Consider the following 14,423-nt stretch of genomic DNA (forward strand, 5'->3'; position numbering starts at 1 on the left):
TCCCATTGCCTTGGATACCCTTTCCGGCACACAGACACACACTCACACACACACCCGTCTGAGTGTGTATAAGCGAGGACAGTTCCAAATGTGGGGGGGGTGCTTTAATGTCCCGAGCAGATGAGCTGCAAGGCAGGCCTACAAGTAAACAATGCTGCTCTTATAATATAATTTTTTTAAACAACAACAGACATCAACCCAACCTTATGTCTACCTGACCCCGATTAAAAGAGCACGTATCTGCCAGCTAGCTATAAAAAGCGTATCAACGGAAGGAGCTGGTGAGTTCCCGACCGCGTGCACGTCGGTGTGTACTTGGCAAGGCCCCCCAACCACGCAATGAGCTCAGAGGTTTCATAACCGGGATGGGAGACCTGCTGAGTTGAGCTGTTATCAGCGTGCCGGTGTGTTATTGCGTCTCGAGTGCACTCATAGCCATAGCATGTGCTGGCTACACACATTTGTACGTGTGGTTAAAAGCCTGCAGAGGCCACACAGCATATAAATTACCGAACCCAGAGCACTCAATCTCTCCATTTCCCCCCCCCCCCCTCTTTTCATCTCTGGGCTGGGAGCCAAGGTCCCGTTGTCCACAAAACAATGATACACAGCTTCAACAAATAACTCTTTTACTCCCTCCCATTCCCACAGCCAGCAAACTACCAGGGCACATAGTGAATCAAATAAAATCTAATAAATAAAACACGGCTACATACTGGGCCGGGACAGAGCGCCAATCTTCTCCCATAGACTGCCGCCAGATGCGGCCGTTTTCCCGGCAGCCGCCGCGATGAACACCGCAGTCCAGGGTAAAGCGGGATTTATAGTCGCCTTGGAGGCATCGTTAGCAACGGGTGCGGGCAGTACATACATACACACACTGCTGTGGCATTTACAGCCGCGTTGCTGTCACGTTGCTATGAACGCGGTTCAGTTTAAAGCATTCCGATTCCAGAGCTTAAAAATGCGCAGGAGGTGTGCGCAGATGAACCCGCGTATGAACCGGGTGCGGGTACTGTGCTTTCATTATCTTCTTTCAAGGCAATTAAAAATGATGTCTAGAGGCACTGGATAACAGCCTCTAGCCAGCTAAGCACGCATAGAGACAGGGGGTCGCAGGGGTCACTAGCTGTCAAGTCCCAAAGTCTGCTGGCCGGAGAACGGATAAGGGTGTTTATGTATCTACGCATCACAGCAAGGTGAGCTAATGCAAGGGGTGAGGGGGGGGGGGAGGTAGCTGCAAGCAGGCACGTCGCTTGCTCCCTGCGGCATGTTTGAAACAAGGAGCCTCTGGGAGATGACCCACGTTTACCTCCTAATAGCTTCTAGTCTGTTGGAGGAACAAAAGGTTGTTTGTGTTCCAACTGGGAGCGTGTGTTAATGATCAGAGGGATCAGCATCGTCTTGGTTATACAGCAGGTCTTGGTTAGGGGGTAGTGTATGGCAGGTTCCATCGTTGTTCCGCTATTAGGTGGGTGATGCTTCTCTCCAGGGACTGGGGATGATGTCCACTTCTAAACAGTCGGCCAAGTGGGTCATGGGTTTCTTTTCGACCATGACACGACTGAAAGATGCCAACTCCTCTACACATCATCTCCGGATCAGACTCATTCACTCCGAGTTCACCTGGGTCTTTACTCATTCCTCTCATCCCTCCTTCTACACCCAGACTGTCTCACTCCCTCTCGCAATAAGCCCCTCTGGCTGTTTGTTAGAGGTCGATGCCACAGATTGGGAGAATAGAGGGTAAATATTTGAGGGAATACGCTGGAGTGTGCCTTACTAACGTCATCCGTAACTCACTCCTCCAAACCCCCCCCCCCCCCCCGCTGCCATACTAGAACATGTAAGCACAAACACACTTATCCCAGACTAAAATGAATACACAGACTTTTCTAAAACGACATCAATAAGTCCGCACACACACACGCAAATAAAATAGAGTGAAAACTGAGTGGGACTCGTGATTGCTATGCTTGTACAATTCTGGCTTATCGAAAGTGAATACGTCAGAATGTGGAGGCTTTTAAAGGAAACAATGCTATTGCCTGTGTGTCTGTTCACTCTATAGTATAATTCAGAATCTATTACTAGCCCTTCGCTTCAATGGCTCCTCTCAACCACGTTACCACTGGGAAGTATGCTACAGTAACTCCATGTGGCTTCATTACGAGGAGGGAACACCGTCATACGCCATCTGACAAACACTAAATGCTCAAATGTCAATAAGTAACAAGACCTTTGCTGTCTGACTGAGTAAATGTATGACACCACATCGTCGGACAAAAGCCAGTGAATGAATCAGGGCACTGACAAGGACGTGTGTGGGATTGACCGAAGAGTATGAAAAGGGTTTGGTGTGCGAGCGCCGGACGTTGGCGTACGTGTAGCCGTGTCTTTCTGCATTCGCATGCGCAGGCGACGCGTTAAGTACTGAAAAGCAAAAAGAAATGCATCGCCTGGATAGAGAATTCTGTCAAGTCTTTATTGTCATGAATGCAGTATTGTCATGAATGCAGGGGGGGGGAAATAACAATTAGTACAACATCTGCGTGTAACGCACTCATAAATGACTCCGAGGGGGGACATTGAGTGAGGATTCAGTGAGGAAAGCAGAAAAGGGGAGAGAGTGCAGCCCTTGCCACCCTGTCGTGACGACCCGGGAGCTGAGCCGGGATGCTTGGCCTGCAACTACAGCCTGACGGACAGAGAGACATCCACACAAGCGGATCGGTGCTCGGAAAACCCCAGTGTACCCCGTTAGGAGGTACACTGGGCGGGTACAAGGTACAAAGGCCTCCAGGCCTTTATGATTACACCAGTCTCTTCCAGCAGCGGTGGGAGATCCAGCGAGAGGATGCTACCGTCCCCCCCCCACCACCACCCCCACCACTCCCCGCTTCCCCAGCCCCGGCAGACTTGGCGCGGACCGCTACATTCCAACTGGCGTCACCGGGGACGACAGAGACCTAAGCCCGTCTCGGGCGAAATTTGAGGTCGTCTTGTTGCCATGACCACTGAACAAACAAAAGGTGATAAGAAAGCTACCCTCAGATTAAGAACTATGAGCCAACGGATGAGCTGTGTGCGCATGTGTGTGTTTTGTGAGCGAGAGCGAGAGCGAGAGAGAGAGAGAAAGCGACCAAGACCCATTCTGGCTCCATAAGGCACAGAGACATCCATTATTCAGATATGAATCACTATTAAATGACTCTCAGACACACAGTTCAAGGACAGAGGTCAGTGAAACACTGGGCAGCGCGCCCTGGCTCTCTGATGGATGCGTGTGTGAGTACATAAACACCAGCGGTACGTCACATATCTGGCATAACATACCTGCAGCCCTATCTTAAATAAACGACCAGCAGACACACATACGACTGTTAAGGTCGATACCACAGTCTTTGCCCAGTGGGCAGCAAAAGTCGCGATGGCAATCAAAGTCACTCTCCGAGAAGCACACGCGCTTCCTATTTCCAGCGTCTCCATTTATTACTGTTGGGTGTTGCCGATGGGCCTGCACACGTGAAGCCCCTAATGACAAATTGACTGGGACAAATGTAATTTATTCATAATTTCTTACACCCCCTGCTACCACATCTATCATATTCCCTCTCTTTGGCACAAATGGATAACACATAACTCTATGCACAGGGAACACATACGCATAGAATGAGAAAGTGAAAATGCAAAAAATATGGGCATGCACTGTGGGCCTGTACGCACAGGTCTACACAGATGTAGCCTGAGGAGTCGGTGTAATATGCATGTGTATTCGCCCTAAAAACGGAAGTTAGTCAGCCACCACGTAATTGCACTTCAAACCCCGTCTACCACTGGAGATGCTGTTCCTGCATCAAAGCCAGGCTGGCTGTATGCAATATAAAGTGGCTTACAGCATGGATATAATATACAGAAGTCATGACACACACGATGGTCCAGAGCGGTTTACCTTCCATTGTAGATTTAGCTCACTGTACAAGCTTGCACAATGAAAATGTAAGCACATAAAAAAATGCCACTTGATAATGAAACCTTTTTAATAGATGATTAACAACACCCACGTAGTTAGACTCCATCTTCGGTTCTACGCAACACTAATTAGCCCAGGTTGCGATTGCGAGTCAAATGACATGAAACCGTAAACAGTGAGAGCAGGACAGGCTACGGTTAACGGGCAGTGTGTTTTAATGAGTTCTAATGGTCGGTGGGTGCTTAGGCAGGTTTAATAGGTTACTTAGGAGGTGGGTGGCAGAGGGGCAGCGGCCAGGGGAGCCAACGAACTAGCTGCAGATAAAACACTACAGAAACTCAGCTTCCCAGAATGCATTTCAGATAACCCCGGCATAGCGGTGACGGTCACAGGTCTGCATGTTGGCATCTTCTGCCATTACCTTCAACGTATTTAGGGGAAACTGAGCCACAGCAAAATGAATAAAATCTATTAATCCTATGGTAGATCATCTAAATTATTACAAAATCAATTAAAGCCCACTCCGCACTATAACCATTAACCACAACGACAAAACAACTAAATGCTCAAGTCTCTCTTGGCCAATCAACAACCAGAGGCGGTTATTTAACGCGTTCAACATGAAGAGTGTTGGCCTTGGCTTGTGTAGCAGGCGTGGGAGACTAAACAAATGTGAGTCATCCACATGTCCAATGTTGGATTTATTTGTAGAGGTTCATTAACAGGATGTGATAATTGTTTCGGATCCCTATTGACTATATGAATGGATATTGAAGACAAGCTGATACAGGACTAGTCATCTGAGACGGTGGTTTTACAGCCATCTGTGTTTGACTTCATTGTAAGCATTAGCCAAAAATTTGGTGAGATTTGGCAAAATGGGACCTTTTTGGGGATACCAGGCAAATATTAGTAAGTAAACCGTCTATTACAGTTGGCTAAGCCAAATTAATAGGGCTGTACCCTTAACTTTGAATAGTCGGGCGGCCGTTTTCACAGCTAGACCCATGGGGAGCACTGAGTTCGCTTATCGCCTCCTGCTTTAGATTATTTCACTACATCACTACAGAGTGAATATCCAAGAACTTTATGGTTGGATTTAGCATAGATTGTGACCGGGTTGCCGACCATTGGGGCATTTAAAGCGGGATAAATATGATTACATTTTTACCCAAGAATCGTTGAATAAAATCGAATTGAGCTGGTTAATCGTAGTCACCCATGTAAACTCGGATACATCCTTTCTAATGCATCCCTGACGGTGGTTGAATTGTGATGTGATGGGGACACACAGTGTCATAATGTACAGCCGACAGGGTGTCTTTCAGTTTAAAATGCAAACGTGGGATGCCCAGTTTTGTGATCCTTTCAACTGCCGTGCACATTCCAGACTAGTAGCTGCGGCTGGAGGTGCAATGGTCATCGCACCGTAAGCCTTCATGATTTGCTATTCTGACTGCAGCTTTTAAAATGGGGTCAAGGTCCTGGTTGGTAGAAACGACAATCCATGGTTTCTCAATGGAACAGACGTCTAGAATAGACGTCCTGTCCTTAGAGACGACAGAACGCAAAATACCCAGATCCAGCACATTAGGGGGGTAAAGGAGAGTTCATGAGAGTCACGGCTCTGTTCATTGCAGGGTTTTTTGTCACACGTTTTTTTCAGTTTGGTTCTATAACCCCATTATAATGGTTTAAACCCTGTGAAATTCTAATGTCCCCAGTCTTACAAGACGCTGGGGGATGGTATAATTGCTCGCCCTCCACACTGGCCGTACGACCGTTATGTTGTCCTCTGACCATTGATCCTTTAGCACCACAATCACAATCATTTTATCGACAGTCTTCATCGTTACTGGCCTAGTGTTTAATAAAGTATAACAAAGTCTGGCTCAAATAAAGTATCGCTGTCATAATGATATTGCTGGGACTCCAAAATGTGCAAAAATCAGGCTTCTCTTCTCCATGTCGTACCTTATTGCAAATACTCAGAGAACCGTATTCGTTTCCGCACAGCGTGCGGGTTGGACAGGGATCGTTCGACCCCTACTGCACATTCATCCTCATGTTGCACTCTCATTGTAAATATGATGATTGTAGTGGGTTTTCCCCCCTCCATTGACCCGTCTCGTTAAAAAGAGGTTAATTTAATGAAAAGCTATGCTGTGTGCAAACCAATCAAAGAGGAAAATGGGCAAGAGAATGGGAAGAGAGAGGAATGGAGCCATGCTGGCTTAATCGGTAATGAAACATGGTAGAAAGTGGAGAACATGCGTGTGCCCAGGCGGGAGGAAAATGAATGCCTTAGAGAAAAGGCGACTGCGTGAATAGAGTGTTAAAAATATCATCCATTATGGCATTATTTAGCGCGGCACTCGATGCCTGCTGCCATTAACAATGGTTCTGCCGTGCGAGAACCAGGCCTTTGAGGCGGCATTCATTATGTATACAGCCTGTGAAGTGCACACGTGTACATGTTCCAGCCAAATGCAATGCAAACTATCCCCCCCCACCCCTCATACAGATGCACAAAATGCCTAGCAGGTGTGTGTGCTCGTGTGGTGGGGGATTATTGGCACTATCTACATAGGGAAATGAGGTTGCAAAGCTCTAGCCTGGAGATAAGAAGTGAACCAAGTCATTAAAATATGATTCCCTCAATTTGAGTTTCATAAGGATGTACAGGATAAATTCCTTTTGCAATGGCAAAGCATTCCACGAGAAGCACTTTTATTACATTAGGTTACGAATTCAACAACGCACCAAAGATGCAGCATTTCTCCTGTGACTCCAAACGATGCACGTGTGTTACGTGGCCGATATGCGTTACGAATTGTACGGAGAGAACACAACCTTGAGGGGCAGCCGTTTATGTGTTATCCCGTACAGTTTAGAGCTTCACTATCAGGAAGGCGAGAGATCGCACGAACAGAGACATGCCAAAGCCTTATTGTCAAGTGTGAGTCTACTAACGAGAGAGAAATCCTGTGTGTAACATATTCACCACATTGTGCCGGAATAACAACCAACCGGTTAACAACCAACAACCAACCTAGACAGACGGAGGGGCTTTGAAAGTCTTCCCACATCTGTACACCAGGCAGATCACAGTGGGCAGATCACAGTGCACAGATTTCAGGTTTAGCCCATTACTCTCCTGCCCTTCCCCTCTTCCAAGATTCTCTCCAAGCAACGGACTCTGACGGAAGTTGGGCCCACATGCTCCACATTAAAAGCCCACGGCCCTTTGAGCGGTTTCCTCCAACGCATGGACGTTAGCGTCGCACCTGGGTGTCATATTCAGGCGGTAAACAAGTTTATGGATAGAGAGTCTGCCGCCCAACAAGTCCCCGTCCACTGTGTGGGCTGGAGGGGTTCAACGCCATTGACGGAAATTCCACCGTTAGTCACAAAAGGACTCAAGAAAAGAAAAAGGGAGGTTTCAAACTTTCAAGGATTTCCGGAGAGAAAGCTTTTTCTGACGGTGGTTTTTCTTGGGCCTGGGTTTGATTATTGTTTTCCTAAACCGGGCCACCAGACATAACCCTGGTGATAGCATGTGTTTTGGCAGACAAAACACACAACCCGGATTCAATAGCCACTCAATGAAAGAAAGAGGGAACAGAGAAATAGCGAGCAGAAGAGGGCTAGAAAGAATCAGCAGAGAGACCATGGACATTGCTTCCCAACATAGCAACACAGTTACCACTTTAAGACGATACAATCGGTCCATGCAGATCATGGCCGACTACCACGGTCACACAAATCTGTGCTTTTCGTGCAAGCTGAAAGATATAGTCTAGACGGGACAATTATTACCGTCTCCCAAAGCTATCCCTTTGAGCTCTGGGAATTTGTTAGGCGGGCTTCAAACCTATCGGTTTGGCTAATTGTATACAAGATGTCTCAGTAGGGGAGCATCTGTGAGTCCCATCCCATAATTCATTAATAATGCATTAGCTAAGGACTTTCCTTGTTCGCCAACAGGAACCTGCTGTGACCACATGCTGAACTTGACTGGAAGGCACCGGCAGCACACACAGCATGCAGCTTTCATGTGTACAAGCAAACACACAGAGATCCACGTGAACAGTAACAGATGTATAATCGTTGTGCGAGTGTACGAGTAAGCATGATACAATGCCTGTGTAGTGGAGTGTGTGTCCGTCCCCATGTATCTACCACGATGTGTTGGATAATGGGCTCACGTGAGTGAGTGTGTGTACTAGAACATGGCCGCTCCGCGGGACCATCCACAGTGGCCCTAAACACCCTTCTGGGATTACCTTCTTGTCGTTTAAAAGCATGCAGTACGGCCGTGCCATGGCGACATAAATAATAATCAATTATGTCCGTGTTGAATTTGTCTTGATACAATAACCTTTATGTAAACTTTGTCTTGACATTTAGAAGTGGAAGATGTGAGATAGCAAAATCTGAGGGGAATGACTAATGAAAAAACATTCTAAAACATAATACCAGTTGTCATTCCTCAATATCTTTTTTTCTTGTAAATGATGCAGAATAATGACCTGAAAAGGCCTTATCCAATGGGAGTTAGCTACATATTTTGTGAGAAGTTATGATACAGACTAATACAGAAGGTTGGGGTGGGACATATATTGCAAAGAGTAAGGGGACTGGTGTAGAGATTCGCCTCGATATTTGAATCTGTCAAAAACCAAAGCTAGCGGTCCATCACTGTTGAGTTCCAATCACAATAGAGCAATGTAATTGTACCAAATACATGTCAGTTTAAGACCGGTGCAGGCATGCTACACCACAAATGTGTCTTATCTACACGACACAGCCGTTTAATAGAAATAAGCCCAAATAAAATGTTGGTCGCAAATATAGGAAAAATACTGTGACTCAATAATTGTTGGTCTATATATCATGATAGTGGAAGGTATTAAACTAAGGGTAACCCAATTTGGACCCTAAGTCTACATTTTAATTTTGATGCTGGCTGGGCCTTTAACATCAAAATTGCGTAAGAGTTTACAGAGCTCTCATCCTCATCCGTAGGAATCCCTTTGTTTAGTTATTTTGCAGGTGACGGAGGGAGATTAGCATAATCGCCCGGGTAAAGACTGCTCTTCCCGACACTGCGTGCTATCCCAAAGAACTGCTGTCACTTCCAATGGGCCATGACAACCTAGGCGTGAGGCAAACATCCGACTTCAAATGCCGATCAAGGCAGCGTCGGAGACGGTGGACGTCGTGGGTCTGCAGACTGCGACGAAGCAGTGCCGGCTTAATAATCAGCAAGAAAACGGCCCTTCTCCAGTTAGGCCAGCCACAGGCCTCCTTAGCCCCATATAACATAATGAAATAGGAAGCAGATCAAACAAAAACCACTGGCCTGCCTCACCTTTCATCTCGGCAAACAATTTCAAAAGAAAAAAAAAAAAACAGGTTCTGTTGGAACCTCTAAGACGGAGCTCACCTGTGGGCTCGGCTCCATCCATCCCCCCTCCCCCCCCCCCCCCCCCATACCAGGCGAGAGAAGCACCCCCCACAACTGCCGCTGTGTGTGTAATGTTGTAAATGCAGCCCTTTCACTTGGCACCGTACACGGAGAGCCGCCAACGTATTCTTCTGTTCTGTTTTCACCCCACGATTTGACGAGGAGGTACGGATAAATATTTTAGCGGCCGAGCGCGAGAGAACGCCTCGCGTATCGTGTTAGTGTAATTGCGCGTGCTGAAACTAGACTTTCAGCAGATCCCCCCCCCCCTTCACTTCCACCAACAATGTAATAGGCTGAAATCATGCAAAGCAAACTGATGGACACACACACACACACTTTATTCCCCCTGGGCCCCGAGTCCCCATTCAGTCATAGCTGCTGTTAGCATGTTGTGAAGTATGCAGAGAAACATTGAGTATATACACACACAGCACAGCAAGAGGAGAGCTTAATGCAGTTCTTCCATGAACCCAATGTTTCTTTTTTAACCGAAGTGACCCACAGCCGCTGGGCGTCAGGGTGCAGCCGAAGCCGCAGCAGCAGCAGCGTGATATATGGTAGCCGGTTTATTATAGTTTTGGCCGAGTCAACAGTCAAGCACAGCAAGACATCAAGGCCCTCAGGCCGACGTCTGAGAGCTGGGGAACTGGTGCCCGGGTGATCCCTCCTCCTGATGTAGGTCAGTGTTTCACACGTTACGCTTCACACACACACACACACACACACACACACACACACACACACACACACACACACACACACACACACACACACACACACACACACACACACACACACACACACACACACACACACACACGACTGAGTGTGGTAAAAGCACAGCCATTCATTCATTGTTAAATCAGTGGCGAAGGCCTGAGGACTGGGCACCACGCGGGCAGACAGTCCCATTGACCCAACAATCAGGTCTGCTTTGGGGTCCCATTAACAGGAAGGAGTGCTTGAAAGACGAATCCATTGCTGCCCAGTTTATATTAAACCACTGAAAGATGTGCTACCGAAGTAGTTTGTACATTGTTGGACCGGTAAATGAAAGCCTAAACTTGCAGTGTTGCACATTAGACTGTAGCTGCCACGCCACAGTTTAATCTGAACCACGAGGATTGGAATGAAGCCACAATTACTTTGTAATGGCATAAGAAAAAAACACCTTTCTTCAAAATCTAACCCAGGGACACATCTGGAGTTTTTTTACATGAAATTCACAGAAGATCAAGTGGTTGTGCTGCCAGTGCCACGCTCAAAATGTCATTGTAGTAAACTCAGAAGCATGAACACAAAAACACTTGTGAATGCTTTTGTTGCATCCCTTGTGAATGCCTCACTTGGGTGAAATGGGAAGAGTCCAAAACACACAGGCGTATAAGCACACCGTTGCTCAAAGATGAGTAGGAACGAAAAGAGCGTAGCCTGCAGGTCTGATGCCAAGCTAATGGACTGCTTCTCTCTACTCCCCCCCCCCCCCCCCCCCGACCTCCCCCTCACTCTCCCCCCCGGCCCATCCCACAGCCAACCCAGACTCCTCTGCTCCCGATTTATTCACTGCATCCATTACATGCTCCAATCACCCCCTACCTCCACCCGCAACCTCAAGAAGGAGACAAACAGCTGACCGACTCAGATGGAAATAACAAGATGGACGCAAGAAAAACCAACAGAGAAGGCTGACTGACGTGGACGATTTGTGTCTGTGGTCAAGAGCGCGCGCACACACACACACACACACACACACAAAACACACACACGCACACTTTTTTTAAAGTTTACCTGATAATTTGTGCATCTACATCTGATTGTCAGTCTGATTGATGAAACTCCAAAATGTCTACAACACGTAGAGACTAAGCTGACTTGTTGTGCAGATTCACACGTCCGGTGATTCATGGTGCTTCCTACATGTCGTGTTAAAAAATGCATTTCAGGTATTTCTACGAGATTCTCTGAGACAAGACGACAGCTGACTCAAAACCCCTGAGCAACTTCACACAAGTGACTAGGGGGAGGGGGGGGGACCTTAGGGGGAGGGGGGGACCTTAGGGGGAGGGGGGGACCTTGGATGGAGGCTGCGTGATAAAAAGCCATCGTCTGGATGGAGGACAGCAGAACACCCTCCCTCTACCCGCCTCCAACTCTCCATCACAGCCGTACGCTATGAGTAAGGCCATGAGTCAGACCACTCAACAACACTGCCCCCCATGTACGCGTGTGTGTATGCGGTCGTGTGTGTGTGCGCTTGTGCGTGCGTGCGTGCGTGTGTGACATGAAGCGTTTGACTTTGCAGTGTTCTTTATGCACCATTCCTCACGCCTGCATTCACAACCAGCCCTCGTCTTGAACCATAAGAAAGAGGCACAGAGCATGGACCGCTGGGCAGCCATGAACTACGCTGAATATTCAGTTTGCTTTGGCGTGCACAGAATATTGTCATTTGTTTTCTTGTGCGGGAAATCGGGGAAACAAAGATGAGCGAGTGTGTGTGTGGAAGGGGGGGGGGGGGGGGTGATGAGAACAGGTAGTATTAAGGCTTGCCTGAACTTGTACAGGAAAGGTGCCGTTTCCTTATGAAAAAAGGTAATATGTGCTCCGTAACCAGTCCGTCTACACCACAAACTGGCTGATCGAAAGCAGGGTGTTGATAGGAAATAGGCCATTACCTATTCATTGGGAGCTTAAATTCACCATCATGCCATTTCAGTGCTTTCATTTTTCTAAGCCACTACTAGTGGAGACAATGGATCGCTTGCAGTTTTGCCTGAAGCAGACAGGACTAGGCCTACCTCTACGGTCTAGAAAAAAAACTGGGCAGGGAATCAGATGTTCCCTGACCATAAGATGAACCTAGACTTAGCCCAGGGCAACCTCTGCTTCCCTGGAGGCCTCAACTACAACCACTCTCACATTTTAAAGCCATTCTTCTGTCCTCCTCTGTTTAAGGGCTGTAATGATCAGCCTCAAAGCTGGAGACATGTTGTGGGTTAATGCAGGGCTTCCACATGAAAGGTGCGCCCGTGTGCAAGGAGATAACATTCAGGCTCAGGTAAGGCCGCTTGATGGAGACTGACTGACCGGAAAAATGTTGGGAATGAAAAACTGTTTGCCATGAATAATTATGAGCCATCTTCCAGCGTGTCAGCATGATAGTCATTAGGTAAACTGTTTCTGGTCATAATGACGTGAGCATTTCTGTTCAAATTGCCTAGTATTCACGTATTCTAAAAAGTATTATAATGGGGACAGTGATTGGAGGACTGTGGACTTGTGAGAGGGTTTCAAGATGTGAAATATGGGGGGAAACCCCTTGGAGAATGATTGTGCTACTGTGTTGTAATTAGGCTTCATCTGACAAGTGTTATTTCAAGCAAAAGAGTGGACACTTGATGAATGCTGCTTGGGCATATGAGGTATGCATTGTTTCGCCAGACCCTAGACAAACGCAGGCCTCTGCCGTAAGGTATACGATCAGAAAAGTATTCACATATCCAAAGTGTTCATGAGACTAGATTGTATTTCTGCACGGTGCCACCAACTTCCATGTACGCTCAACAGGAGTAAGCAAAGACTCATACACCAAACGTACAAATCTGCTCAGGCTGGGAGAAGTCAAGATTGACAGCGTTGTTAAATAATTGATAAGCCGTGCGATATTTGATATCTGACTATATGCACTTAAAAAAAAAAGCGCCAACAGCTGACATCATGACCGTGACATAGAGCAGGACCGTATCACAGGCACACGTCACACGTGTCCGATTTGCGCGTCTGGTCTCGCGCGTCCAATGGCACATACTGTAAAGCGGCACATCAAACAAAACGGGACACATTAAAAAAAGAAAAACACAAATGGAACCATAAAGAGTAGTACTTACTTTCCGATGACCTCGCAAAGCTCGTACACATCTTCAAAGAGAATGTCGTCGTCCGCCATAGTCAGTCAAGAGTCGGCTGGGGAAATGATCCCCAAATATACGCGTCCTCAAACCTTATGTTCCAACCAGGAGACAAAGGCCACAAGCAGCTGACGGTGGACACAAATTATGAGGCGCACACCGAAATGCAAAACCGGAGGAGAGCAGTCGCTGAGTTACAACAACCGTTTCTAATTTCCAAATACCGCCTCCCGTCGACTTCCCCGAAACGCTACGGGTGAAGAGAGGGAGGGAGGGAGGGAGAGAAGGAGAGCTTCCAGGCTAAACGCGTGTTAAAATAATCCCTTTGGCGTCTCCGGTTCGGCCCCACCTTTACCGATCTCCCCGATGGGTTACTCCTCAAAACAAACCGTGCGACTGCAAAACACACATTATAGTAACCGCTCGCATCACATGTCTGCCCCAGAACAGTCCCTGTCAGAGGTTCCCGACCTGACTTGAATGTTGTGTGGGAAACACTGATAAAATGCTTCCGTAGTGTATAAAGCTTGACTAGGGCAAAAATAATCCAGGTAGGCGCACGGGGATTCACATCCCGAGTATCACTGGCTTGTTTTCGATTGTTTGGAACAACCCCCTACTCTTGCAGGGCTTCAGGTAGACTCCCAGGGTGAGATTTCAGGTGGCTTTCTCGGTCTTTGCTGGCGCCCGAACACTTCCCGACGGTTGCCTGTGTTTGTTCGTCCTGCTGTATCCGAGCTTCCAGAGAGTCAAGCTCCTCCCACTCTGTGGTTACGAAACTGTTCCACCGTCCTCCATTTTGGCTCCGGTGCGGTGCTCGAGGATTTCCATCGGCGCTTATATGTTGGATCCAAAATGACAGAGTGACGGCGCTACGTAGGGGCTTCACTTTAAACACAGTTTCTCCATTGACTTTTAATGAGCCACAGCCTCGCTCGCGGGGTAAAATCAAAGCGCTCTCGACGTACGCACACGCGCGCAGCCACCGCACGCACGCGCGAGCGCAAAGGTTTTGAAACTACTAAACTCGGGATGAGGTGTGAATATGTTGGTCCGAACTCAACTGAAC

General features: G+C 47.5%; 1 protein-coding gene across 14 annotated transcripts in view; it reads right to left on the reverse strand.

The window, feature by feature from the left end:
* The window catches only part of caska (calcium/calmodulin-dependent serine protein kinase a), a 125,236-nt gene extending 111,119 nt beyond the window's left edge, over nt 1-14,117 (reverse strand). For 5 of the 14 annotated variants that reach the window (XM_030342797.1, XM_030342794.1, XM_030342799.1 and 2 more), the window contains exon 1: nt 13,334-14,113. In XM_030342797.1, the coding sequence (XP_030198657.1) occupies nt 13,334-13,392 (59 nt within the window). In that variant the 5' untranslated portion in view covers nt 13,393-14,113. Of the gene's footprint in view, nt 1-13,333 lie in introns of all 14 variants that reach the window. The other 9 variants (XM_030342805.1, XM_030342800.1, XM_030342798.1 and 6 more) reach the window with 5 other exon arrangements.
* Between the last annotated feature and the right edge of the window lie 306 nt (nt 14,118-14,423).

This window comes from Gadus morhua, chromosome 20 (assembly GCF_902167405.1).
Source record: "Gadus morhua chromosome 20, gadMor3.0, whole genome shotgun sequence".
Classification (NCBI taxonomy): Eukaryota; Metazoa; Chordata; class Actinopteri; order Gadiformes; family Gadidae; genus Gadus; species Gadus morhua.